This window comes from Ursus americanus, chromosome 14 (genome assembly GCF_024610735.1).
Source record: "Ursus americanus isolate L20-20 chromosome 14, mUrsAme1.1.p, whole genome shotgun sequence".
Lineage (NCBI taxonomy): Eukaryota > Metazoa > Chordata > Mammalia > Carnivora > Ursidae > Ursus > Ursus americanus.
This window is the reverse complement of record NC_142140.1, coordinates 62548348-62573563: the sequence shown is the minus strand read 5'-3', so window position 1 is coordinate 62573563 and position 25216 is coordinate 62548348. Positions and strand designations below refer to the sequence as shown.

The following is a 25216-nucleotide window of genomic DNA, read 5'->3' as shown; positions in this document are numbered from 1 at the left end:
TTGAACACCAGGGAGGAGTCTCTGGGACTGTCCCTCTGGAGTTTCAGGAATGTGTGTTTCTTCAGCGTGCGCTTCCACCTGGAGTTTTGTGGGTAGTGTCCCAGGGGCGCACAGCAAGGCCTCTGCATTTACGCACAAGTATATAGATGTGGATATTTCTGCCGGTGGGGACAAAGTACCAAGCTGCGTGTTCATCTGCACCGGTAGTCATTTACGTGCGCCTGTTCTGTAGGGCTGGGGCCTGCCTGGCCCGCAGCCTGGTGGGGGGCCCGGAGTGGTGGTTATGTGCGGTGTGTCCAGGGCTAACCCCCGCGAGTGTGCTGAGCCTGGGTCTGCGGGTCCCACTGGGCCGGACTGTGAGCCTGCCATGTTGTGTGTCTGCGGAGAGGGTGTGCGTGCTCCGGGCGCTGTGCCCCGCCGAGGGAAGGGCGTGCAGGGGGCGGGGGGGGGGGGGGCGTCCCTTGCCAGGGAGTGGGTGGTCGTGCGGGCCTGCGGGGGTGCCGCGGCCAGGGCCGCGCCCGCTTGGTGTCCACCCGTACGCGGCTCTGCGCTGCGCGGTTCCCGTCCCGGGATCGGTCCGGGCCGAGGCCGTCGGACGCGCTCGCCCCGGAACCCGAGCCCGAGCCCGGAGCCCTGCGTCGGTGTCGGCTGCGCTGCGCCGGCCTCCTTTCGGCGGCGGCGGCGGCGGCGGCGGCGGCGGCGCTGGGGGGGTACTGTTTCCGGGGGTGGGGGTGGGGGTAGGACCGGGGCGGGGGGAGCCGATGATGTCAGCGGCGGCGGCGGCGGCGGCGGGGCCGGGCCGGGGCCGGGCGCTGGGGGGGCCGGGGCCGGAGCCGGAGCCGGAGCTGGAGGCGGGCGAAACCGGAGCGGCTGGGGGCGGCCACGGGGATGAGCCGGGCCTGGCGGACGCGGCGCCATCGCAGTCAGGTGGGCCCCGGGGCGAACCGGGCAGGGCCAGGGCGGACCGGAGCCAACAGCCAGGCCCCCTCCCCGCTGCCCGGCGCCGCGGGGGCCCGGGCCGCGGCCCGCGCCGCGACCGCTCCCCTCTGGGGTTGACCTGGGGGCTCAGGGGTCGGGGGGCTGAGCCTGGCCCCGCCTCCAGGCGCGCGCGGCGCTGGGGGGCGACTAAGGGGGCCCCGGTGCGGCGTCCGACCCGGCGGCTGCCCGGGGGCGCGATCGCCTGGGGCCGGGGAGGGGGCCGCGCTCCCTCCCCTCCCGAAGGGTTAATTCTGCAGGCCGGTGCCCCCCTCCCCCCCGTGGGGCAGGTTGGGGGTGGGGTGGGGCGGGTGTGAGCCCGGGCCGGCGCTGCAAGCTGCTGGGAGGGCGATGGCGTAGGAGCCAGGCAGAGAGGGGGAGGGGTGGGCCGCCCAGCGCCCCGGAGTTGGGGTGTGCGGGGTGCGCAGGGCGAGCAGGGGCCCCGGAGCCGCCGTGCCGTCGGGGCAGGGTTGTGGCTGTGAGTCCCGGAGATTGTGGGTGTCCTGCTGTGTTGTGGGGCAAGGTAAACCTCTCCTGGGCACCACCGTTTGCTGGTCTGGCAGCTAGGGGTCCGGGTAGGGCCCTCCCTGAGCCACGGGGACAGACAGCCTGATGGAGGGGTGTCCAGTTGTGTGGGGCAGAATTACAAGAGGTGGCCCTGTGGCTTTGGGTGACAGGTCCTCACTGGAAAGCAGGGCACGATCCATGCGGAGTTTGTCCAATGCGTGGTTTTATGTATGTTTTATGCAGGCATGTGTTCTCTTACACATATGAACTATTTATGAACGGTCGTTTCTGCATAGCTGGCATGGTCAGTGTATGTGCCAGGGAGGGCACCGGCGTACTGCGGGTATGTGCCCGTCTGGAGGGGGCTGTTGTGTACCTTTGGGTCGGAAGGTGTCACGTCTGGGTCCCCTTTCTGTGGCCCTGCCGAGGTGTGGCCCGGTGTTGGCGAGGACGGCCCGCTGGCTGCGTTTGTGGGTCTGCGTGTTGGGTGAGTTGCACAGGGGGAGCAGGTCTAGAACTCAGGTCCGGAGGATCTGTGGCAAGTGAGAAACCCCCAGGGTGTGTCCCAGGTAATTGTGGGGCCGTGGGCACTGCCGTGCGAGGGGCTCCCGGGGGGGAATGTGCAGGTTGTGTTTATGGGATCGTGGGCAGCCGGGCCAGGACAAGGTTGTGTGTCTGTAACATTCTCTGTGGGATTCTTTTGTGACGTTGTTCGTGGGAGCCTGTCTGTGCTGTGGGGCTGGGAGGGGAGCTGGTCAGAAAACACTTGTGGGGAGGGAGGTGGCGTGACAAGGGCAATGTGGGCCTCAGCGTCGAGAGATCAGCCGCTAGCCGTGTGTGCGTGCCTGCCTTCTGCGCGTTTGAGTGGCCGTGTGGGGCGGCTGTGGGGAAATGTGAGGAAGAAGGCAGGGAGATAAATATGGGGCAGAGCAAGGGCAGCAGGCGGGAGGCCTGGGTGTCGTCGGGGCGGCCCAGCGAGTCTTCGTGCGGGGTCTGAGTGCTTGCCCCTCACGGCCTGCCCAGCGTGTCAGGGTCACCGCGAGGAGAAGCCTGGCGGCGGCAGGGAAGCTAAGCTTGGACAGGGTGGCTTCTTGGCCATGTTTATGTAGAGGCCGGGTGTGACTCTTGTCACTGACATGGAAAAAAGAAACACGAAGTTTTCAGTCCCCTCCTCCGGCTTCCCCCTCTTCTCTGCCCCCCTCCCGGTACCTCTGCTTTTCCTGCTCTTCTGTGACGCACACTGGGCCGCTCCTGCCACTGTGGAAGGGTCTGGGAATGGAATTTGCTCGCTAGGCAGATTGCTCAGAACAGGTTTTCCTCACCTTTGTGTCTGTGCGCGCGTGTGTGTGTGCTGCGCCTCGCCTGCCTGGGGGGGGGGTGGCTGCATGGGGGGGTGAGAAGGGCACTGTGGCCGGGCCCTCTGGTGTGATGGGAGTGGGGGCTGCTGGCCTCTGTGTGAGGCCCACACAACAGGTGCATCGTGGCTGCTGGAAGGGAGGGAGGCCTGGACTAGAACTGAGGCGTTCTGGCCATAAGGGAGCCTCGGTTCCTCATCTGTAAAATGGGGCTAAATCCTTGCCCTGCCTGTCTTCCAACAGGGCCGTAAGTGGCACATGGAAAATGTACCTGGAAGGTAGCTCCAGTGCGGGGGGGGGGGGGGGCGCCTGTGGCAGCCCCCGTGGAGCCCCTTCTCCGGGCCTGGCTAATAACAACAGCAGCGAACTCTTACCGAGCACGGACAGGGTACCAGGCGCTGTTCTCAATGCTGTTATGTGTGATCGTTCACGTACTCTCTGCAACACGCCGGGGAAGGAGGTGTTCGAATGATCTCCTTTTTTCCGATGAGACAGCTGAGGCCCAGAGAAGTTAAGCCACTTTGCTGGTAAGAGGGAAAGCAGGATTCGAACCCCGGCAGTCAGGCTCAGGTTCCCGTGCTCTTCCAGGCTCTGCTCCCTTTTTGAGTGAAGCTTTCCTCGGGCCTCTCTGTGCTCCCGCACCCCCCCCCCCACGCTTCTCCCCCGTTTCTGCAGAACCTAGCACCTGTACAGTCCATCTCAGACCAGTGTGCTTCAACAATGACGTGGGGAGTCCCAGCCTCGGCAGTGAGGACCCACAGTCGGGTGCTGGGTGCTGGCCGTGGGGGCGCCCAGTGTTGACGAGCCAGGCACAGGAGAGATTGTCCTTGTCCTGTGGGTCAGGGAGGGCCAAGAGGAAAGTGGCATTTGAGTTACATTTTGGAGGGCTTTGGTCTGGGAAGAGGTTGGGAGAGGTTGCGTCTCTGGCCGGAGAGGCAGCACAGGCAAAGACGGGGGGCTGGGGGTACGTTGAGGTGGGAGAGCACCCCCGGTGCTGGAAGGGAGCCTAACACAAGGCATGATTAGAAAGGAAGATTGGAACTGGACCCTTGAATATCTGGCTGAGCAGTCTGAATTTTATTCCCAACTGAGTGGGGTCCAGTGACGGTTTCTGAGCCCAGGACCCATCCATCCGGCCCGTGCCGGCTGGGGTCAGGGACCCTCAGTGAGTGGAGGGCCAGATGCGGGAAGGTAGGCCTGGAGGCAGGGGAATAACCTTGGGCCAGGCGAGTGTTAACAAGGGCCTGAGCTCGTTCGGGGGCCAGAGGCGGGTTGAAGGGACGGCTTCCAGAGCCATTCCCAAGCTGGGCTGCAGATCCGACCCGGCCTGGTGAGGGCTGGACGCGGGGAGTGAAGAAAAGGGTGGAGTCAGACGTGACACAGTTAGGGCTTAGCACGTGAGACCTTATGTGGTGATTTCTGTAACCCACTGGCCGCCTGTAGGCCCCTTCAGGGCAGGATCCGGTGGTCTGGCAGAGGGAAGAGATTTCGCATGTGGGTTCACATAAGCCCGGGTCTGCATTTTCACTCCAGTGCTCACACTGCGTGACCTTGAGGAGGATACAGCCCTCTGTGAGTCTCAGTTTTCGCATCTGTAAAATTGAGATGGTACAAATACCAACTTTGGGTGGCCATTCGGGGGAAATCGTGTGGCGAGACAATCCACGCAAAACCCTGGGAGTGTATCAGGCAAAGCGTGAGTGCCCCAGACTTGGTCACGTCATTCTTGTCATCCCCAGCTGCTGGCCAGCTCAGTCCGGCACCGAGGCTGGCTTCCTTCCTGAGGGTGGACAGACCCCAGGAGCACTTTGAAGGAGGGAGAGCCATTCATTCCCCCAAATATTTTTGAACTCTCCCATTACGTACCGGGCGCCAGTCTAAGTGACGATGCTAGCAGTGAGCAAAGCAGTGAACGCCTCCCCCCCTCAGAGCTTACATTCTGGAGGGAAGTGAACAATATGTTTTGCTAGGTGCCAACGAGGCAAAGGAGCGGAGAGGGCTAGGAAGTGTAGGGAGGTGGGGGCGGCCAGGAAGGCCTCCAGGAGAAGGGGACTGGAGGCAAAGCTTCAAGGAGGTGGGTCAGCGAGGCGTGGGGCTGAGGAAGAGCATTTTGGCGAGAGGGAACGGCAGGAGGTGCTCAGAACCCCCTCTCCCCCCGAGCACGTAGCCAGTCAAGAGTGGGGAAACCATGAAAACAAAAAAAAACCTAAAAACCACAGAGCCACCAACCTGCCATGAAGCCTGATTTCTGCCTCCTCTTCTCTACCACTTCCCCCCACTACTTTCCGGGACTGAGTTCCAAGATAATAAAAAGAGCTATCGAGTTTATTGAGTACTTACCAAGTACCAAGTACCCTACTAGGTACTGCCGGTCATCAGCTCATTTAATCTCTGCAGACAACCCTCCGAAGCGGGAGGGACTCACTGTCCCCACGTTACAGACAAAGAAACTGAGATACAGACAGGTTAGGGAACTTGCCCAGGGTCACATAAGTCCTGTCTTCATCTCCCGTAAAACCTAGTGGGGTAGTCGTCAGTGATGGGCAGTTGAACTCCGGAGAGCTGGGTCCAAACCCCGGCTTGGTTCGCAACAAGAAGGGGTCACAGATCGCCCCTCCACCGCATCCTCTCCACTTTCGGTGAGGAGTTTAGCGCATTGAAAGCCTCAGTTTACTCATCTGTACGGTGGGGTTGATGACAGCGCCTACAGTGGCTGGCTGGGGTCGTTTCTGAGTGTTGACATGAACTGATGCAGATAAAATGCTTAGGACTGTGCTCGTGACACAAGTATTTCCTAAATGGCAGTTACAGGTACCACGATGAGGGTGCTTCCGGGCGATCTCTAAGGGCCAGGCCGGCTTCGGACCTCCGTGGCTCTAAGGAGCCCTGACAGGCCTTGTGAAGGTACCTTGCCGGTCAGCACACAGCCACGGGGCAGTAGGCACCAAGGCCACGAGCCTGAGCTGGTGGGCAGGCCTGGCCAAGGGGAGGAGTGGGGGCTGGAGCTGAGCCTCCACTGTGCTCCCCAGTGCAGGCCTGCTACCTCCGGAGGAAGGGGCCCCTCCTCGAATTTTTTTCCCTTCTTCTGATTTTCACAAAAGGTACTAGATGGGCTGGTGGGCCCCTAGCGGGTGCTGTTGAAAAAAAAAACCCACTGGTTTTCTACAGCACTTCTGAGAGCAAACGCGGGGGGGTTTGTACACCAAGCAATTCTCAGACACCGGCTGGGGATCCTACAATTCAACTCGAGCCCGACACTATCTCCCCGCAGTTACAGTCTGATCCCGCAGATTAAGGGCTCAGTCCATGAGACTGCCCACTTTACATGTTGGTCATAAGTCCGGGCCTCCCATACTGCTGCCCGGCCAGCTATACATTGCGGGGTTTCCCATGAGCCCCTCTTCAGCTTCAAGAATTTGCTAGAATGGCTCGTAGAACTGGGGAAGATGCTTACTTAGGCTTACTGGCTTATTGCACAATAATGGATATAATAATTCAGGTGGATAGCCAAATGAAGAGCTACGAATGGTGAAGTCTAGAAAGGTCCTGAGTGCAGGCCCTTCTGTCTCTGTCAGCTGGGGTACATACACTGCCCTCCTGGCCCATGAATGTGTTCACCGACCCAGAAGCTCTCCGAACCCCATAATGTAGAGATTTTTATGGAAGCATCATGACGTAGGCACGATCAATTATTAACTCAATCTCCGGCCCTTCTCCCCTCCATGGAGGATGGCGGTGAGCTGAAAGCCCTGAGCTTCTAAACATGGCTTGGGCTTTGGGGTGACCAACCCCCAACGTGAAACTCTCTAGGAGACCACCAAGGTCACCTCAGTGAGAACAAAAGATGCTCCTGTCACCCAGGAAATTCCAGAGGATTTAGGAGTTCTGTGTCAGGGACCAGGGTCAAAGACCAAATATTAGCACAAAAGATGCTCCTAGCCCCCCATCACTTGGGCAATTATAAGAGTTTTAGGAGCACTGTGTCAGGAATGGGGGTGAAGACCAAATATACGTATTTCCTACAGTGTCCACAATATCACAGCTAGAAACCTGTTCTCCATCCGGAGTGCCACAGTTACAGTCAAGAACACAGGCTTTGTAGCCAGACTTCCCCGGATCAGACCCCAGCCCTCCTACCAGCTGGTCACACATCCTTGGGCGAGCTGCCTGGCATTTCTAGCTTCAGTCCATTTTTTTTTTTTTAAAGATTTTATTTATTAGAGTGCAAGAGAGAGAGCACAAGCAGGGGCAGCAGCAGAAGGAGAGAGAGGGAGAAGCAGACTCCCTGCTGAGCAGGGAGCTGGAGGCCCCCCCCCCATCCCAGGACCCCAGGATCATGACCTGAGCTGAAGGCAGACGCTTCACCGACTGAGCCACCCAGGCTGTCCGTTTAAAATGGGGAAGCTGGGCTGCCCGGCCAGCTCAGATGATGGAGCACGCGACTCTTGACCTCAGGGTTGTGAGTTCGAGCCCCACGTTGGGTGTAGAGATAATTTAAAAATAAAATCGTTATGAAGGGGAAGCTAAGTTGCTCTGTTTCGAGTAGGAGCCGAGGACGCCATGCAAGTGAAGTATGGGCTCTCGGGGGTCCCGGCGGCCCAGGGCTATCGTGGAAGGGGTGGGGGAGCCCTCTCCCTCTTTCCTCCCTTTACCACCAGAACTGGACACCAGCCCGCACGCAGGGCAGCTGGGCGGGGAGTGCGTTCTGCGGGATTCCCGCCCCACCCGCGATCCAGCAGCTAAAGGGGGCTCCACCTGACCCAGTAGTGGCGTGTGCCTCGCAGTTGGGGCTGTTAGAGCTTTTGGACGGCACCCCTCTTTACCACCTTCCTCCTCCTCGGAGAGGAATAAGAGCAGTCTTTCTGGGAACAAGACACGGGCTGTGCCAGGGAAGCCTTGCAGCCCAGATGGTAGGACTAATAAAGGGGGAAAAGAGCATGGTGTTTTGGGGAAGGGGGCATTTACGAGGAACTCCCGCTGCAGGGTACCTCAGAGAACAAGGGTGGCCCGGGGCGTGGGGAAGGAGAGCGTTCCCGGGTTTCCTGGAGGGTGGACGAGAGGGGCCTCAGCTCAGCAGGCCTGGCTCGGTGAACAGACCCCCTTGTTATTCCCAGCTGTGTGTGACTGTGTGGCTCTGGAACCCAGATCTTCCGCTGAAAACCGGGACCCCAAAGTCATGACTATGCCCGCCACAGGGGAAGTGGCTGTGAGGGGTTTTCTTTTTCTTTTTTTTTTTTTAAAGATTTTATTTATTTATTTGACAGAGATAGAGACAGCCAGCGAGAGAGGGAACACAAGCAGGGGGAGTGGGAGAGGAAGAAGCAGGCTCATAGCGGAGGAGCCTGATGTGGGGCTCGATCCCGGAACGCCAGGATCACGCCCTGAGCCGAAGGCAGGCGCTTAACCGCTGTGCCACCCAGGCGCCCCTGTGAGGGGCTTTCTGTGCAGTGGCCGCCACAGCTCAAATCAGGGTCACCGGCTGTTCCTTTCGGATGGGCATTCCAGCAAGAGCTGAGGCCAGGGGTTGCGTTTCCCTTCCTCCTTTTTAAGCCAAAGTCCCAAAGCCAGCGGCATTCAGAGTAAGGAGTGGGACCCGAGCTTCTTCATGCTGGGTCTGGCGGCCTTTCCAGTGCCCTCCAGAGACGGGAGCAAGCTAGCGTGTGTGTATCAGTCTGTGGTCTTTGGTGGTCACCTGGCACCAGAAACCTCCAAGATTTACGGGGCTGGGGTGTGTGCGAGCGTGTGTGTCGGTCCTCTGCTAAATTGACTGTCTAGCAATTGAGCCCAATAAAAAAGCTCTAGCAAATCTATTTTGATATGTAAAGGAGGCTATTATAATGAAAGACAACATGCAAATCTTTGATTTTCTTTGAGCCCCGAAGATTGGGCCAGAGGGACCTGAGAGTGATCCAGGAGGCTTCCCTGGACCTGTGGGATTGAGCTATACCGCTGTGTTGTGTGGAGGTGAATTGGAAACATGCAAATGATCTTCTGCTGGTACTTCTCCGGGCCAGCAGACCTGGGCTTTGCAGTGACGTGTGTGACCTCCCAGGTCCAGCCAGACGCGGCTACACGAGAACCCGACAGGCTCCCGGGAGGGGGTCAGGGTGTGCAGAGCAGCCTGGGCGTCCTCTTTGACCCCAGGTGCTGTGCCACCCCCACCTCCTGGGGTCCTTTCCATGCCAACTCCCTTCCTGAGGACACGGTTTGTTTCTCCCCAGAAGGAAGAGGCCCCGCAGAAGGGACTCGTTGAGCCACCCCCGCTCCACTCCATGTTCGCTGTGCCCTCAGGTGAGACGGCGCGAGTGCCCGCAGCCGGGGGGAAACCGGACACGAGGCAGGTTTTTGAGGCTGGGGAGCCCTGCGAAGTGGTCAGTAGGTGTCATGGGGCCTTCCTCCTCCTCCGGGCAGGAGAGAGGTGACCACTGCTTACGTCTCTGGTCTGCGACTTTGGAACCTTTGACCCCTTGACCTTCATCATGACCTGAGCTAGCGCTGGCTTCCTCCAGCCCCAGATGTTTGACGTGCTAGGGCTGGGTGCCGGCCAGACGACCCTGGCGACGGTTAACCCCTGCCTTCTGTGGCCGGAAGTTCATCAGTCTTTCTCCAGTCTCTGACCAACAGCCCCCCTCCCCCGCCCCAGGCCCTCCCAACTCACCTCCCTGATCTCAGAGGCCTCGCCCCCTCCGCCCAGCCTCTGACGTCCTCCCCTGGCCTCTTCTCCCCCGTCCAGGCTGGCGCCATGCCCCCCCCAGCAGAGGTGACCGACCCGTCCCATGCCCCCGCTGTCCTGCGCCAGCTCAATGAGCAGCGGCTCCGAGGCCTCTTCTGTGACGTCACCCTCATAGCTGGAGACACCAAGTTCCCTGCTCACCGCAGTGTCCTGGCTGCTTCGAGTCCCTTCTTCAGAGAGGCCCTGCTTGCTTCAGCTCCACTGCCCCTCCCACCAGTTACTGGGGGCCCTGCCCCCAACCCAGCCACCACCACAGCTGCCTCTTCTTCTTCCTCCTCCTCTTCTTCCTCTTCCTCCTCCTCCTCCTCCTCTTCTTCTTCCTCTTCCTCTTCCTCTTCTTCCTCCTCTTCCCCCCCTCCGGCCTCACCCCCCACTTCCTCCCCACCCCGGGTCCTGGAGCTGCCAGGGGTCCCAGCAGCTGCCTTCTCTGATGTCCTCAACTTCATCTACAGTGCCCGGCTTGCTCTACCCGGCGGTGGAGGGGACGGGGCTGCAGTGGCAGAGATAGGAGCTCTGGGGCGGCGTCTGGGCATCTCCCGCCTGCAGGGCCTGGGGGAGGGAGGCGATGCCTGGGTACCTCCTGCCCCAGCCCCCATGGCCACCTCGCAGCCCGAAGAGGATAGCTTCGGGCCTGGGCCGAGGCCAGCCGGGGAGTGGGAGGGTGACAGGGCTGAGGCCCAGGCCTCTGACTCGCAGGCCCCCCTGTCCCGGCGGCCGCTCCCCTGCCCGCGATGTGGAAAAAGCTTCATTCATCCCAAGCGGCTGCAGACCCACGAGGCACAGTGCCGCCGGGGGGCCGGCACTCGGGGGTCTGCGGGGCTGGGATCTGGGGGCTCTGGCCCCAGCGGCCCCGCAGGAGTGGATGCCTCTGCCCTGCCCACCCCGGTGGGCTTCCGAGGCGGCCCGGAGCACGTGGTGAAGGTGGTGGGCGGCCACGTGCTGTACGTGTGCGCGGCCTGTGAGCGCTCCTACGTGACCCTGTCCAGCCTGAAGCGGCACAGCAACGTGCACTCGTGGCGGAGGAAGTACCCCTGCCGCTACTGCGAGAAGGTGTTCGCGCTGGCGGAGTACCGAACCAAGCATGAGGTGTGGCACACTGGGGAGCGCAGGTGAGTGGCCTGGCGGCCGGAGGCGGGGGCGCAGTCAGGAGTCGGGGCACCAGGGACCCCAGAGGGGGGAAGACAGGGGAGGAGTGGGCAGAGTGTGGGGCCCAGGAAGTCGCCTGGAGACCAGCGCACTGGCGCACTCGCCCCTGCTCCCCGTCACTGGTGCAGCCGCCTCCCTTCCAGCCTCGGTTCCCATCGCCAATGCTCACTAGCACCTCTGGGTGCCGGGGTCGCCGGTGCTGTGGGGAAGGCCAGGGCGGGAAGAGGAAGTTGCCCGCGTAGGAAAAGACGGTGGGGGGAGGGAGGCGCAGGCACGCCGGCCGGGAGCTGTAAGGTGTCTTTCCGTGAACGGCCCTGCTCATGAGGCATTTCCCCCGTTGTGTCATTGGAGCTTCAGAGGAAGGCTTCGTGGGTTAGGCCAGCCGTGTGCTTATTCCCGGTTCGCAGATGGACCAGCCAGTGGGGGGCCCTGAGCTAGCACTGGTACCTCTCCTGAGGCTGGCAGGATGGGACAAGCAGCATGAAAGGAGGGTGAGCGCACGGCTGGGGGAGTCGTAGGTCTGAGTGGAGGACATGGGAGCTGAGGCCTTGGCTTCGAGCCGCTAATGCCGCTGTCTCTGTCCCCACCCTATCCCCTGCTGTCCTGGCCCAGGTACCAGTGCATCTTCTGCTGGGAGACCTTTGTCACTTACTATAACCTGAAGACCCACCAGCGAGCCTTCCATGGCATTAGCCCCGGCCTCTTAGCCAGTGAGAAGACACCCAATGGAGGCTACAAGCCCAAGCTCAATACCCTCAAGCTGTACCGCCTGCTCCCCATGAGGGCAGCCAAGCGGCCCTATAAGACCTACAGCCAGGGAGCCCCCGAGGCCCCCCTCTCTCCAGGCCTCAACACACCGGCCCCTGTAGCCATGCCTGCCAGCCCACCGCCCGGACCCCCACCTGCCCCCCAGCCCGGCCCCCCACCCTCTGTCATCGCTTTTGCCCACCCGGCTCCCTCTGTCATTGTTCACGGGGGCGGAGGCAGTGGTGGAGCAGGGGGTGGGCCGGCCAGCACAGGGGGAGCCCAAGCTGCCTCGGTCATCACTTACACTGCTCCCCCGAGGCCCCCCAAAAAACGTGAGTACCCACCACCCCCCCCTCAGCCTGCAGCCACACCAACCGGCCCGGCCACAGCGGGCAGCCCGGCCACAGCCGCAGGGCCGGCCACAGCCACGGAGGAGGCCAAGGGCCGGAACCCACGGGCTGGAAGGACTCTGACCTACACGGCCAAGCCAGCCGGCGGGATTGGCGGGGGTGGGGGTCCCCCTGCGGGGCCTGGCCGGGGCCCCTCTCAGCTACAGGCCCCACCTCCACTGTGTCAGATCACTGTGCGGATCGGCGAGGAGGCCATTGTCAAGCGCCGCATCTCAGAGACTGACCTGCGTCCTGGGGAGCTGAGCGGAGAGGAGGTGGAGGAGAGCGAGGACGACGACGACGACGAGGACGACGACGACGACGACGACGAGGACGACGACGAGGACGACGAGGAATCGAGGGCTGGCGGGGAGGACCAGCTCTGGCGGCCCTACTACTCCTACAAGCCCAAGCGCAAGGCCGGGGCCGCGGGCGCGGGCAGCAGCGGGGGCGGCGCGCTGCCCCGGGGCCGCCGGCCGCCGCGCTGGAGACAGAAGCCGGAGCGCAGGAGCTGGGAGGACGCGCCGGCGGCCGAGGGCCCCGCGGGGCGGGCCCGGGCCGAGCGGAGGCACCGCTGCGGGGATTGCGCCCAAACCTTCGCCACCCTGAGGAAGCTGCGGAAGCACCAGGAGGCGCACGGCGGGAGCTCGCACGGCTCCCGCGCCGGCCGCAGGCCCTCCAGCCGCTTCGCCTGCCCGCACTGCGCCAAGGTGTGCAAGACGGCGGCCGCCCTGAGTCGCCACGGGCAGAGGCACGCGGCCGAGCGGCCCGGGGGCACCCCCACGCCCGTCATCGCCTACTCCAAGGGCAGCGCTGGCACCAGGGCCGGGGACGTCAAGGAGGAGGCCCCCCAGGAGATGCAAGTCTCCTCGTCCAGCGGGGAGGCCGGTGGCGGCAGCGCAGCGGCTGCGGAGGGAGCTTCCGAGGCCGCCTCTCTCCAGGACCCTGTCATCTCAGGGGGTGAGGAGCCCCCGCTGGTGGCAGGAGGGGGCACTTATGCATATCCGCCTGTGCAGGAATTTCCACTGGCTCTGATTGGGAGCGGCAGGGAACCTAGTGGTGGGAGGGGGAAAGCTGGCAGCGAGGGGCCGGTGGGGGCAGGGGAGGGGGACCGCGTGGAGGGGATGGGGGCTGCCAAAGTCACCTTCTACCCAGAGCCCTACCCGCTCGTCTACGGCCCCCAGCTCCTTGCCGCCTACCCTTACAACTTCAGCAATCTGGCCGCTCTCCCCGTTGCTCTTAACATGGTCCTACCTGATGAGAAGGGTGGGGGGGCCCTTCCCTTCCTTCCAGGGGTCTTTGGCTACGCAGTCAATCCTCAAGCAGCACCCCCTACTCCCCCAACCCCACCTCCCCCAATTCTTCCTCCACCAGTTCCCCCTAAGGGAGAAGGGGAAAGGGCAGGGCTTGAGAGAACCCAGAAGGGAGATGTGGGGTGAGCTCTGGGCCCACCTCCCCCCTTTCACCAGATGCCACCCTCCCTGAACCCCCTGCCACTACCAGCTCCCTGGCTTCCCTGCCCCTTGGGAGCCCCTCCACACTCTTGTGCAGGGACTTGGGGGCCCCTGGAGCTCAGGGGTCAGGCTGCTTTGTGTGAGATTGTAGTTTTTCCATCTCCTGGGAAGGGATCTTGGGTGGTTTCCCTCTCAGTTCTCCTCCAGGGAATGGCCTCCATGAGGGGCAGGGCCAGCTCCCATCCTTTCTCCAGCCCTCGGGGCAACTGAGCAATATACTTATATGAATCTCTACTCACGGCCCCCACCAGCTCTGAATGTCTAACCCACCCTCCTGATTCGTAAACCTGGGGGGAAACCATCTCTCTCACCTAGTGACCTCCCCTCATTCTGAAGCTTTCTCTAAGCCCCTGCCTAGATGCTTCCTAGCACATTCCATTCTCCGTGGCCCAGGGCCTGGACCAGACCATTGTGATACCTGACACCCGCCCATCTGGGAGCATGGCTTTGGTTCCCATTCTTCCCAGGGGTGGGTTTCTGCGTCCCTGTCTCCTCACGTTAAGATGCCATGCCTTCCTTGGCTTCCATGCCTTCGGATCTTCCATATTCCTCATTCTCCTAGACTCTGGAGATGGCCTCTTCCAATCCAGGTCAGGGAGGTGTTGGGGGAGGGCTACCCATCTGTTCCACGGCTGAGCACTTTCCCAGCCCAGGGCAGCACTAATCTTGGCCCTGTCTTGACCCCCAAATCCAGTGAGCCCCAGATTCTTCCAAGGCAAAGAGGTGAGTAGATTGCACCTCTTCCTGCCTCTACCTATGGCCTCTTCTGGGCTAAATCAGATTTGGGGGCCAGGAGGGAGGAGCTCCATATGGGATGGGGAAGGGAATCTACTTTCTCCGTTGTTTTTTTTTTTTTTTTTTTTTTTTTCCCTGATGGTTTCTCCCAGACTAGACCAAATAGCCAGAAAAGTGATGGGGGTTGGATGGGTGGGTAAGCCCAAGATTTGCACATGACCTCCCATCCTTACCTTTACCTCCATCTTCCCCAGTGTTGCTTCCCTCACCATTCACTCCAGGTGGTTTTTGGGGAACCATCCTACTCCCTTGGTGGGCTTTGGGGTATCCCCACCAACTTTTCCTCCAGAATAGCACCTTACACCCCATCTTTGACTCAGTTCCCCACACCCAAAGATCCCAGCCTAGGGATGGGGTGCAGGGACCTTAAACAGTCCCTAATCCCTAATTTGCACTAGTTAACCCTGGTCAGGGGTCTGTATGTTTCCTTCCAGTGGGGGAGTTGAAGAAATGTTTGCTCCTAATTCTCTTTGACGACCGGGCGTTCCCACTCTGTGATTGGATGAACATTTCCCATCCCACCACCTCCCCCCCCAAAAAAAGAACAGCTCACAAGGGGAGAGTCAGTTTGGGGAGCAAATCTGATAAATGGGAATTAGAGGAGTGCAGTTTAAAAAGGGGAAAGGCTGCCACCATTTAGATGGGAGCTTTATCCCAGCTACTGTTTTCCGGGGCCAAGATGGCTGCCCTCTCTCGTGGCTGAAAGGGCAAGATCATGGCTTTTGGAGGGAGGTGAGCTTGAGGGAAGGACCAGGAGCACCCTCCCGCCTCCTCTTACCCTCCTAGTCTATAGGAAGGGGGAGGTTTTTGACAGGCTCCTGAATGTTAACCATGGAGGAGTGTCATTCCTTCTCTCCTCCTCTGTCTCTTTGCACTTTTCCTGGTCTTGGCCACAGTCCGAGTGAAGAGTTTCCTACTGAATGTACCAAGTTCCAATTTTTAAGGGGGTAAAATGCTTAAAACGGGAAAATGCAAAAAAAAAAAAAATCACTAAAAAATTCCCACAAATCTCGTTTCTGGCACTTTAGAAAAACTGCGAAAAAAGAACATAATAAAGAATACGTATATATATATATCTCTACACACAAATTTTATATATATATATATACACTCATATATATATATATATATACACACACACACACACACACACACACACACATACACACACGCGCACACACACAGCGGAACCACAAGAGAGACAGAAGCCTTGGAGGCAGGGGGCAGACGTAATGACAGCTCCCCTATATCCTTAACCTGCACTCCTCTGAGGCAGAAAGGCACAGGAAACGGAAGGAGTTGAGGATGGACCGGGGGATTTGAATTTCAGAACAGGTCAAAATTCCAAAACCATGGACATTTTTGGGAGAACTGAGATTGTAGACATTTATTTTTTTGAAAATATGATTTAGGAAACTAGCTTCCAGAATTTGGTGGTTCTGGGCAACAAATGAGATTGTGGCAAATTGGAGACTTAAAATACATGTATCCGAGCTGGGGAACTTGAATATTGTGAATTTCAGACGTTGGAAATTTGGGATTTTGCAATTTCGTCTTTTGAAAATTATTCAAGTCTTGTCAGTTTGTGCCCTCTTTCCCCATGTTCCCTGGGGAGAAGGGTGATGGTGGAGTGGAAAGGCCACTGGTTCTGTGCCACAGCACGCAAGGTTTAGAATTCTACAGACTGTAGCTCTATACGTAGTGAGGACCCCGATTTAGAGAAACTGACCAATATTTATCTCCGCATCTGTGTGTGTGTCCAACTCTCTAGGCCAATAAACCAACAAGACAGACAAACTGTGCTCCGTAGTGGGATGCCAAGTGCACTTCTTTGCGTGGCTGGCGGGTCGGCTGGACAGGGACATGCCTGCCTTGTCCCCCAGGGATCCTGGGAGCTGTAGCTGTATGATCCCTCTGAGGGCACAGCCTCCGGCAGCTGAGAAGGTGTGCGGGCTTGGGGGCCCTGCATACTTCACTGTAATGGCTGCAGCCGCTAGGGCTTAGGCTGACTTTGGTCTGACCTCCAGGCAGAAACAGTAACTCAGTCCTGTTCGCACAGCCTGCTGGGCACAGGATCCTCATGTCCCGTGCGCCTTACACCTGGTGCGACCCACTCTCCAAATTGAAAAGCAACGGGCATAAAGTGAGCGATGGCCATGAGATACAACCACCTTTCTTTTTCCACTCCTAGCCTTTTATTACCTTCAACTCCTCATCTCCCCACCCCTCCCCTTGATTTTGTCTACTGTTATGGAGAGATGGGCAAGTAAGATGAGCCAAGCGGCCAGCTGGGTGGGGGCTTTGGGGAATTCTGGTACAAATACCTTGACCAGGGCGGGCCGCCACACTCACCAGCACTAGCAGGTTGCTGCCAACAGGGGAATCAGGCCCGGTGTTACCGTAGTTCTATTTTTTTTTTTTTTTCCCAAGAGAAGCCAGAAATCCAGATTTCTCTGTGCAATGTCCAGATTTTCAAAGTAGCTAACTCACACTAGAACTTGTGCAGGCCAACAACATAGGTCACACACACACACACACACACCAGTTTGCAACCTCTGATGTATCCTGCGTAGAGCTTTTGCTCCCATCTTCTCATATGACCCTCAGACTGGGGGACAGATACTATTCTTAGCTTCATTTACAGTCGTGGAATCTTAGGCTGAGTGTTTAGTACCTTATCCGAAGTTTGAGCACCAAAGCTGCGACCGACATGAAGGTTTTTTAAAGTGCTCTTTCCCCCCTCAGTACAAATGCATCCTTTTAGAAGTAACTTTTTTTTTTATCCTAAGGATAATACTTACTATGAAACAATAAATTACAGAAAAATAAAAAAGAATGACCACTAGTCCCAACATGCAAACATAAGCACTATTAACGTGTATTTCCTTCCAGGAAGAAAAAATTCCCCACTCACTCACTCAACAATGTTAAGCACCCACTATCCTATAAGTCAGGACCTGGGCCAGGTGCTGGGGATATTACAGCGAACGAGATACAGTGCCTGCCCTCCTAGGGCATACAGTCTACTTCTCGTTCTTTTTTCCATTCTAGTGTTGGTAACCTAGTGTTGATATCCAAAGGAACTTCTAGAAACCAAAGAATAAACAAACTGATAGTGCGCTTCTGGTGGGACCCAGAGCTTCCGTCAGCCCCGTCCCCCTTTGGTGCTCTCCCCAGAAAGGCAATGATGTGGGAAGCCTGGACTCCTAGTGGAGTCGTAAGGCAGAAAGGTATAGGCCTTGAGAGTACTGCCCAACTCTCAGTTCAGCTGGCCGAGGACCCGCATCTTGGCCCTCTGTCCTCAAGGAAAGGGGTCGGCAGGGGGCAAGTGGTACGAGGCGTCCAGGAAGATGACGAGGGTCCCAACACTCGTGAAGATGATGAAGGTCCACAGGAAAAGGCGATCCACTACCATGGCCACAAATTGCCAGTCTTCTTTCAGCTGGGGGTAGGCAGAGGAAACTGTCCCTGAGCTCCAGACCCCCACGGAAGGCCTGCCCTGTACCCTTGCCCTTGTCCTACGGCTCGGAGACAGGGGCGGGCCGCGGGACCGAGGAAACCGAAACCGCGGACGACGGAGGGAGCGAAGAACCAGTCGGAAAACAGGGGGCGGGACCAAAGGAGGCAAGCTTCCAATCAAAAACAAGAGCGGGTGCTGGGGGCGGAGCCGGGGTCTGCGGGTGGAGCCAAGGCCACCCAGGCCCTGCCCTGCTCCACCGTCATTGGACTTACCGCGTCGTGGTCCTCCTGTTCCTGCAGCTGGCGAGCAATGTAGCTGATCGAGGAAATGACCTCCCGCAGCTCGGGAGGCAGGCCCACAGCCCGGGTTGGACCATCAGTAAGTCGCCGCAGGTCCGGGGCAGACAGGTCAGGCTGGAACCTGGAAGAGGCGGGGCAGTTTGCCCAAGTTCCAGGCTCCGTCCCGAGTCCCTCCTCCAACACTCTTGTCAGTTTTCAAAACGTGAGAAGGCCCTTTAGGCTGTCCCCGCCAGCGGCGATCTCTCCAGCCTTCCGCAAGTCCTCCCATCTCTCTACGGTTTAGTTTCCGCCTTTCGGCACAGCAGGCGGTGGGAATGGGTACTACAATTCCCATGATGCTCAAAGGCATCTTCCGGGACCTTAAGCTGCCTGCCTCTGCACAGTCTTCTGGGAACTGTAGTTCCCTCTCTCCCTTCATTGTAGGCGATGGGGAGTAGGTACTACCTGTTGGGTTTGGGGAAGAGAAAATCGTTCGGTGGCTTCCGGATGAAATATTCATCTGTTCCCCGACCCCAGCCACTTCCGGGAGAATCCCTGAGGGCTACAGGAGGTGGCTCCGGCATCAGGTCTCTCTCAGGTTTGGGCCTCTTCAGACCCAGGTATAGAGGGAGTTTGTGGATGAAGATCTGCTGAGTAGAAAGGAGTGTTGGCAGGGGCTCTTATGCTTTCAGACCGGAAGGGAAGCAGCCCGCGGCTGCCATCCACCGGCCCATCCCCGCGCATGCCTGCGCACGTCCCTCCGAGCCGCACAGCCTCAAGAGCTCCTAAGTGGGTTGCTAGGTGCGTCCTGGCTGGAAAGAAAAGTTAGGAGGGCTTCGTCCCTGATAGGACCTGACCCTGAGAATGTTTCCCTGGGTCCCAGGATGGGCAGCATTGACGAAGAAAATATGGAATCTATGACATGACAGTGTCGGGAGGGTAAAATTAGCTACACAACGTTACAACACCCAACAGGCCTCGGCACTAGAACATTCTATCAGGAGTTGTAATTCCCCCTCAGCTCTGTGAAAGGGAAGGTTGAAGTTGGTAGGAGGTTGCAGAAGTGTTACCTGCCCCCAAAAACAGATACTAGGACTGACGATAAACACAGGTCGGAGGAGGACACCTTACCCGTCGGACCCAAGCAGGCATTTGGTGAGTGTGGGGTGAGCGATGGTGCAGGTTGAGGACTACGACGCTGAGGATGACTGAGAAAGTGACGAGGACCATGGTAAACATGAGGTACTTGATAATGATGGGGACAGACAGGGAGGTCTCAGGAACTTTGTCTGCCAGCAGCAACAGGAACACGGTAAGGGTCAGCAGGGCAAAGATGGAGAGCCCCATCTTCTCTCCTTGCAGGGCAGAGAGGAAGGCAGAGGATTAGGCTTTGCCAGAAGGCAATTTCCATGGCATCATCAGTGACCATGTTTCCAGCCCACACCAGGACAGGCTTTTGGAAGGGCCAACTGCATGCAGATGACTCCTACAATTATACCTCCAGCCCAGACTTATTCTCCTAAACCCCAGATTTATAGCCACCTGCTGATTTAACCTCTCTGCCTGGATGTCCAACAGACACCTCGAATTTAACATGTCCCAATCCTAATGCCCGGAGCACCAACCCTTCCCACAGGCTCCCCCATTTCACGAATGACAAATGCATCTTTCCTGGGGCTCAGGCCAAAACCCTGTCAGTCATTCTCAACTCTCCTCTCTCTCTCATTCCATATCCAATCCATAGCAAACGCTACTGGCTGTACCTTCAAAATATATCCGTACAAAGCACCATTACCTCAGGCCCGAGTTATTATAAAGGCCTCCTCTTTGCTTCACCCTATTTCCCCCTGCTGACTGTTCTCAACAGAGCAGCCAGATTGATGCTGTTAAAATGTAAATCAGATCGTATCACTTCTCTTCTCAAAACCTTCCAGGGGCGGGGCGCCCGGGGGCATAGCGGTTAAGCGTCTGCCTTCGGCTCAGGGCGTGATCCCGGCGGTATGGGATCGAGCCCCACATCGGGCTCCTCCGCTAGGAGCCTGCTTCTTCCTCTCCCACTCCCCCTGCTTGTGTTCCCTCTCTCGCTGGCTGTCTCTATCTCTGTTGAATAAATAAATAAAATCTTAAAAAAAAAAACCAAAAAAACAAACCTTCCAGTGGCTTCTCATCTTCTTTAGCATAAAAGCCAGTCCTTAGTGTGGTTGACAAGGCCTTCTTCCCATTATCTCTCCGACTTTATCTCCTACAGTTTTTCTCTTGCTTCCTTTGTTCAGTTATCCTATTTCTTGAATATGCAAGGCTCACTCCCACTTCTGGGTCTTTGCGTTCAAGTGGTAACTCCACTTGGTACATTCTTCCCCCAGATATCTGCCGGGGTCATTCTCTCACCCCCTTCAACTCTTCCTTCAAATATTGATCAAATACTTCCTTTTTATTGAGGCATTCGCTGACTGTTCTATTTTTTTTTTTTTTAAGATCTTATTTTTAAGTAATGTCTACACCCAGGGTGGGGCTTGAACTCACAAGCCCAGGATCAAGAGTCACGTGCTTTACTGATTGAGCCAGCCAGGGGTCCCTGACCCCCTGACCGTTCTATTTTATTTTTGTTTATTCTTTTTTCTTTTTTCTTTTCTTTTCTTTTCTTTCTTTCTTTCTTTCTTTCTCTCTCTTTTTTTTTTTTTAGAGTGGGAGGGAGAGGGGCAGAGGGAGAGAATCTTAGGCAGGCTCCACGCTCAGTGCTCAGCATGGAGCCTGTGGTGGGGCTGATCTCACAACCCTGAGATCATGACCTAAGCAGAAATCAAGAGTTGGACACTGAACCAACTGGGCCACCCAGGCACCCCCTGACTGTTCTATTTTAAATTATAACCCCCACCCCTATTCTTATCCTTCCTAAGGACTTTTCCTACTTTATTGTCCTCCTTAGGACCTGTCCTCTTTTAATATACTATCTAATAGATTTATTTACTTTGTTCATTGACTGTTTCCCCACTAGAATGTAAACTCCACAAGGGCAAGGATTTTTGTCTCTTTTCTTCACTGATGTATTCCCAGTGCCGAGCACATTACAGACGCTAAAAGAGTATCATTGCATGAATGAACAGACAAGTCCTTGTAGCTTTCTTTAGGAACTAAATAGCAATTTGAAGGATCTAAAAATGAAACAAAATATGTAAGGATATGCCAGGTGGCTGATTATTCCTGTGGCATAAAAGCAGGCACCTCAAACTTCCTCAAGGAAGGTATCGAAATAAAAAACTTTTATGGTCTGCTCTACTTAAGTCCTATAATATTGGGTTCCAAGATTTGCCCTGCTCTGGGAGGAAGTAGAAGTTACAGTTGGAAGTGCATTCTGGAGCTAGATCGCTTTCCTTCCCGAGACAGAGAACTCGATGCCAGACAGAAGGAAAGCATACTTTAAATACCACAGTTAAGGATTTCAGTCCCTGAATCAGACTGGCACCAACCAGAGTTGGAATTGCGACACTACGTCTCTCTTAACTGTAACGTGGGGGAAATGACTTAAACTGTCTCGGCCTCTTTGTCCTCCTCTGCAAAGCGGGAAGACAATTCAGTACTCGCTCACAGAGTTGTCCTAAAGATTAGAATTGAGTTAATGTAGGATTGCCTGGGTGGCACGGTCGCTTAAGGGTCCGACTCTTAATTTCAGCTGGGGTCGTGGTCTCTCGGTCAGGAGACTGAGCCCCGCGTCTGGCTCTGCACTCAGCTCAGAGTCTGCTTGAGATTCTCTCTCTGCCCCTCCCCCCTTCTAAAATAAATAAATAAATCTTAAAAAAAAAAGAATTGAGCTAATGTATGTAACATGCTAACTGTACTACTTATAACAAGTGCTCAAAACTAGTAAAAATAATACCAACACTTACATAGAACTTACTTGGTACCAGGCATAGTTCTATTAACTCAATTAATCCTCAAAATAATCCTATTAGTTAGGGACACATAAGAAGGAATTTGCCCAAGGTTACTCTGTAACTACATTACGATGCCTCCTAGAGAAAAGTTGCTATTATTTCCAAGAGAATCTCCAAGGGACTAGTAGGTGTCTGGAAAAAAAAGGGGGAGTGGGGTGGGGAAGATACCAGGAATGGGGAAAGGGAAAGGGAGAGTTTTCTAACCCCAGGAGTTGTTGGTTCCAAGGATGAGATCTTAGGATTCTGAAGGAAACAGTTCAGGGGCACCGGGATGGAGAGAAGTGGGCAGCAGAGGGGAGGCCGAGCCTGGGTCTGGAGGGAGAACCTGGATCCCATGAGAAGACTCTGGTTGAAGGGAAAACCTGGGCAAGATTGCTGAAGCGCAATCCATGATGGCTTGGGTTGGCAGAAAAACCTTGCCAGGATTCAGGGTGGACAGGAAGAAGCTCAGAAGGAGGGTTGCCGGCCCTTTCCTCCCTTACCTGCATCTGGCGGCAGGTAGAAGACGAAGATGGCCAGGAGAGTGATGAGGATGCATGGGGCAATGACATTGACCAGGTAGAAGAGAGGCTTCCGGCGAATGATGAGGTAGAAGATGACTTCTTGCCGCTGTCCTTCCCCGCCTCCCCTAGGATCCGCTGGAGGCTGGATTAGTCGAGAAGGCTTGTGGATAATTTCCCACTGGCCGTTCTCTGGGAGGAAGGAGAGGGGAGGAAAGAAGAAAGGGACACAGAGGTGCGGCCTGTGCTTATTGCTGCCAGATATGGCTTGCTCTGCCACATCCTAGACCCGAGAGTGGCTGATGCGATAAGGTGCCAGCTGTGGACACTGGGCTGGGCAGCCCATCTCTGATGAACTTGAACGAGTTTCCATTTCCATATCTGCGAAATGTAGAGAGTCCCACTTATCCTGCCGACCCCACAGGGTTGTACTGGGCATTGCTGAAGGCGGGTCTTTATCAGCCTGTTGGAAACTGGAAATCGTGAAGCCCATGACGTGGGAGCCATGCCCACTCACCAATGAAGGTCCCTTCGTGAATGTGCACTTCCTGCCGCTCCTGCTTATCAGGACCCAGGCCGGTCCGCAGGCTGACCTCGGAGCTGTCGTAGCTGTAGGAACTGAACACCATGGTGCAGTTCTGCCAGTCAAAGGGGAAGTAGGTGACCTGGATGGAGTGGGGAGTCACCAGAGCTGCCAGAGGGCTGTTCCGGGCTGGGGGCGTTGGGAGGTCATTAGGCAGGTCACAGGGAAGTAGGGTCACAGATGCATTGGCAGGTTATTAGGGGAGGCCGTGGGCTACGGAAGCGAGGTCACTGAGAAACTGCAAGTCAGCGACAGTGGGCAGAGAAGATGAAACAACGCAAAATCAGGAGGACGGGAGCGGTGGGAGGGTTATGCGGGATAATGGAGGAGGGACGGGAGGCGCTTCGGAGTCAGTGTCTCGGGAGAGGCAGGGTTCCCAGCGGAGGCCCAGGCACCTGGATGCTGCAGCTGCTGCGGTAGAGGCCCGGAGGCTGCCAGCGCATGGAACCATTGGAGGACACCACGACGTTTAAATCCAGAGCAACGTCAAAATTCCCGTCGTTGCTGCGGGTGAAGGACCTTCTCAGTCGGGATCGGCCGCCCTCCCGAGGCCCCGCCCACCTCCCCTTCTTGGGGAAGATCCTACTTGTTTAGGAGCACCACATCCGGAAGCCACACGGATTCAGCCGTGATGCGGAGGGAATCGATGCCCTCGTGCTCCGCGGGGTCCCAGCTCAGCCTGTAGTCCGTCCACTCCTGTGGAAGCAGAGGCTGAGGGGCTGTCCGGGGCTGGAGCTTGGGGGGGACGTGGGATGTCCGGAGGAAGCGGGAAAGGAGTGCAAGGAGGGAACCCACCGGCCTGGGCTATGGTTCTGGAAGTCGGGGTTCTGATTCCGGCTGCACTTTTACTCCTTGGGACCCCATCAGCTAATCTCCCCTTCCCTCGCCCCAAGCCCCAGATTTTTAGTCTGTAAAAATAAGGAGGTTGCACTAGCTAGCCACTAAAACAGTGTTTTTCAAACTGCGGTTCGCGACCCTTTAGTGGGTCGGGAATCAAATTAGTGGCCCCAAGACAGTGTTTAAAAAATTAGAATAAGAAATGTGTGGAATGCAACTCTCATAGTAAAGATAGGTACTGTCTCTGAAGCTTCTGTTTCCGTTATGTTTTCTGAGGTCGTGATGCAAGAAATAATCTTACTGCCCGGACACTGGAGGAAATTGGAAAGGCAGCGGGACGCCCTCTCCCACCCCGTGGGGTCTCCATACCAGGTCTAAGTACACCTTTGTGCTCATCTCCTCATCCTTCTCGTTCTAGAAGGGAAAAGTTTAAAGGGTAGAGGTGATGTGAATAGAGAGAATGGAAGGGGCTCGGCGAGTCAAGCTCTCTCTGGAAACCCCTTTCTCTGAGTCCAAACCCCGCCTCCTAGACGCTGCATTGGTTTAAGCCCCGCCTCTATCTAAGAAACTTCCGGCGGTCTACACCGCCAGCCAATCCAGCTTCCAGTCCGCCTACCCGCCCCCCCCCCCCCGCGGCCCTCCGCCCCGCTCCGTCCCGGGCCCCACCCACAGCCCGTAACTCACCCAACCCTGAATCTCCGCCCGCCGTTGTTTCGCTACCCGGCCCGGCCCCAAGCTCCGCCCCAGCCTGCGACCCCGCCTCAAGGCCCGCCCCCCAGCCGACCAGCAGCCCAGGGCTTCACTTCAGCGTTCCTCGCCCCACCCGGCTCCACGCCCGGCCCGACCAGCAGCCACGCCCACAGCTTGTCCATTGGTCCGATTTCGACCCAATCTCTGCTAACGGCCCGTCCATGTCCCGGCCTGGCCACGCCCCAGGCCCCGTCCCCAGACGTCCCTCGCTCTCGCCCCGCCCAAAGCCACGCCCCCAGCCGGTCCGCGGGCCCAACCTCAACCCCGGCGTGCGCCCTCACCAGGCTGATGAGTTGCGCCAGGCTGAGGCCAATGCTGACCCCGACACGGTCGCCCACCTCCCGCGCCGGCCGCACGGAGCTGTCATAGCCGGAGAAAAGCTTCTCGCGGAGCCGGCCCTCCGCCTCCGTGCCGCGGGCGCCTGGAGGAGGAGAGCACGAAGTGAAGCCACCTTGTCCGGCCACGACCCCTGGCCCTGTCACTGCCCCCCTGAGGCCCAGACGTACCCGGGGCGAGCGGCGCCCCCAGCGCCCCCAGCAGCAGCAGCAGCGCTCCCGGGGTCATAGCCCGGCCGCGTTGCTCAGTGAGTTCGCTCGGTTCGCCAGCGCAGGGGAAGTGACGAGGCGCCCAGGAATGTGCACCTGTCGTTGGGGGGCAGCCGCCAGCCCACCCGCCCCGCCCCTGGGACTTGGTCCCGCCCCAAGCAACTGCCAAT

General features: G+C 57.5%; 2 protein-coding genes across 7 annotated transcripts; one reads left to right on the top strand and one right to left on the bottom strand.

Annotated features, from left to right (window-relative positions):
- Positions 1-96: 96 nt before the first annotated feature.
- Positions 97-15963, top strand: ZBTB4 (zinc finger and BTB domain containing 4). Of its 3 annotated transcripts, none has more exons than XM_045797361.2 (4): positions 97-203; positions 9059-9128; positions 9571-10679; positions 11329-15963. In XM_045797361.2, the coding sequence occupies exons 3-4, from the start codon at positions 9580-9582 to the stop codon at positions 13289-13291; spliced, it is 3063 nt and encodes a 1020-aa protein (XP_045653317.2). In that variant the 5' UTR covers positions 97-203; positions 9059-9128; positions 9571-9579; the 3' UTR covers positions 13292-15963. The 3 variants fall into 3 exon arrangements, with proteins under 3 accessions (XP_045653317.2, XP_045653316.2, XP_045653318.2); XM_045797360.2 differs by lacking the exon at positions 97-203 and adding an exon at positions 749-927; XM_045797362.2 differs by lacking the exon at positions 97-203 and adding an exon at positions 1315-1498.
- CHRNB1 (cholinergic receptor nicotinic beta 1 subunit) lies at positions 14207-25157 on the bottom strand. Of its 4 annotated transcripts, none has more exons than XM_045797364.2 (11): positions 25008-25156; positions 24783-24922; positions 24121-24165; positions 23501-23610; positions 23310-23418; positions 22849-22996; positions 22314-22523; positions 19031-19254; positions 18365-18549; positions 17894-18041; positions 14207-17603 (listed from the first exon to the last, which is right to left on the bottom strand). In XM_045797364.2, the coding sequence occupies exons 1-11, from the start codon at positions 25063-25065 to the stop codon at positions 17463-17465; spliced, it is 1518 nt and encodes a 505-aa protein (XP_045653320.1). In that variant the 5' UTR covers positions 25066-25156; the 3' UTR covers positions 14207-17462. The 4 variants fall into 4 exon arrangements, with proteins under 4 accessions (XP_045653320.1, XP_045653321.1, XP_045653322.1 ...); XM_045797365.2 differs by having other exon boundaries at positions 18365-18546; XM_045797366.2 differs by having other exon boundaries at positions 22849-22969.
- Positions 25158-25216: the final 59 nt, after the last annotated feature.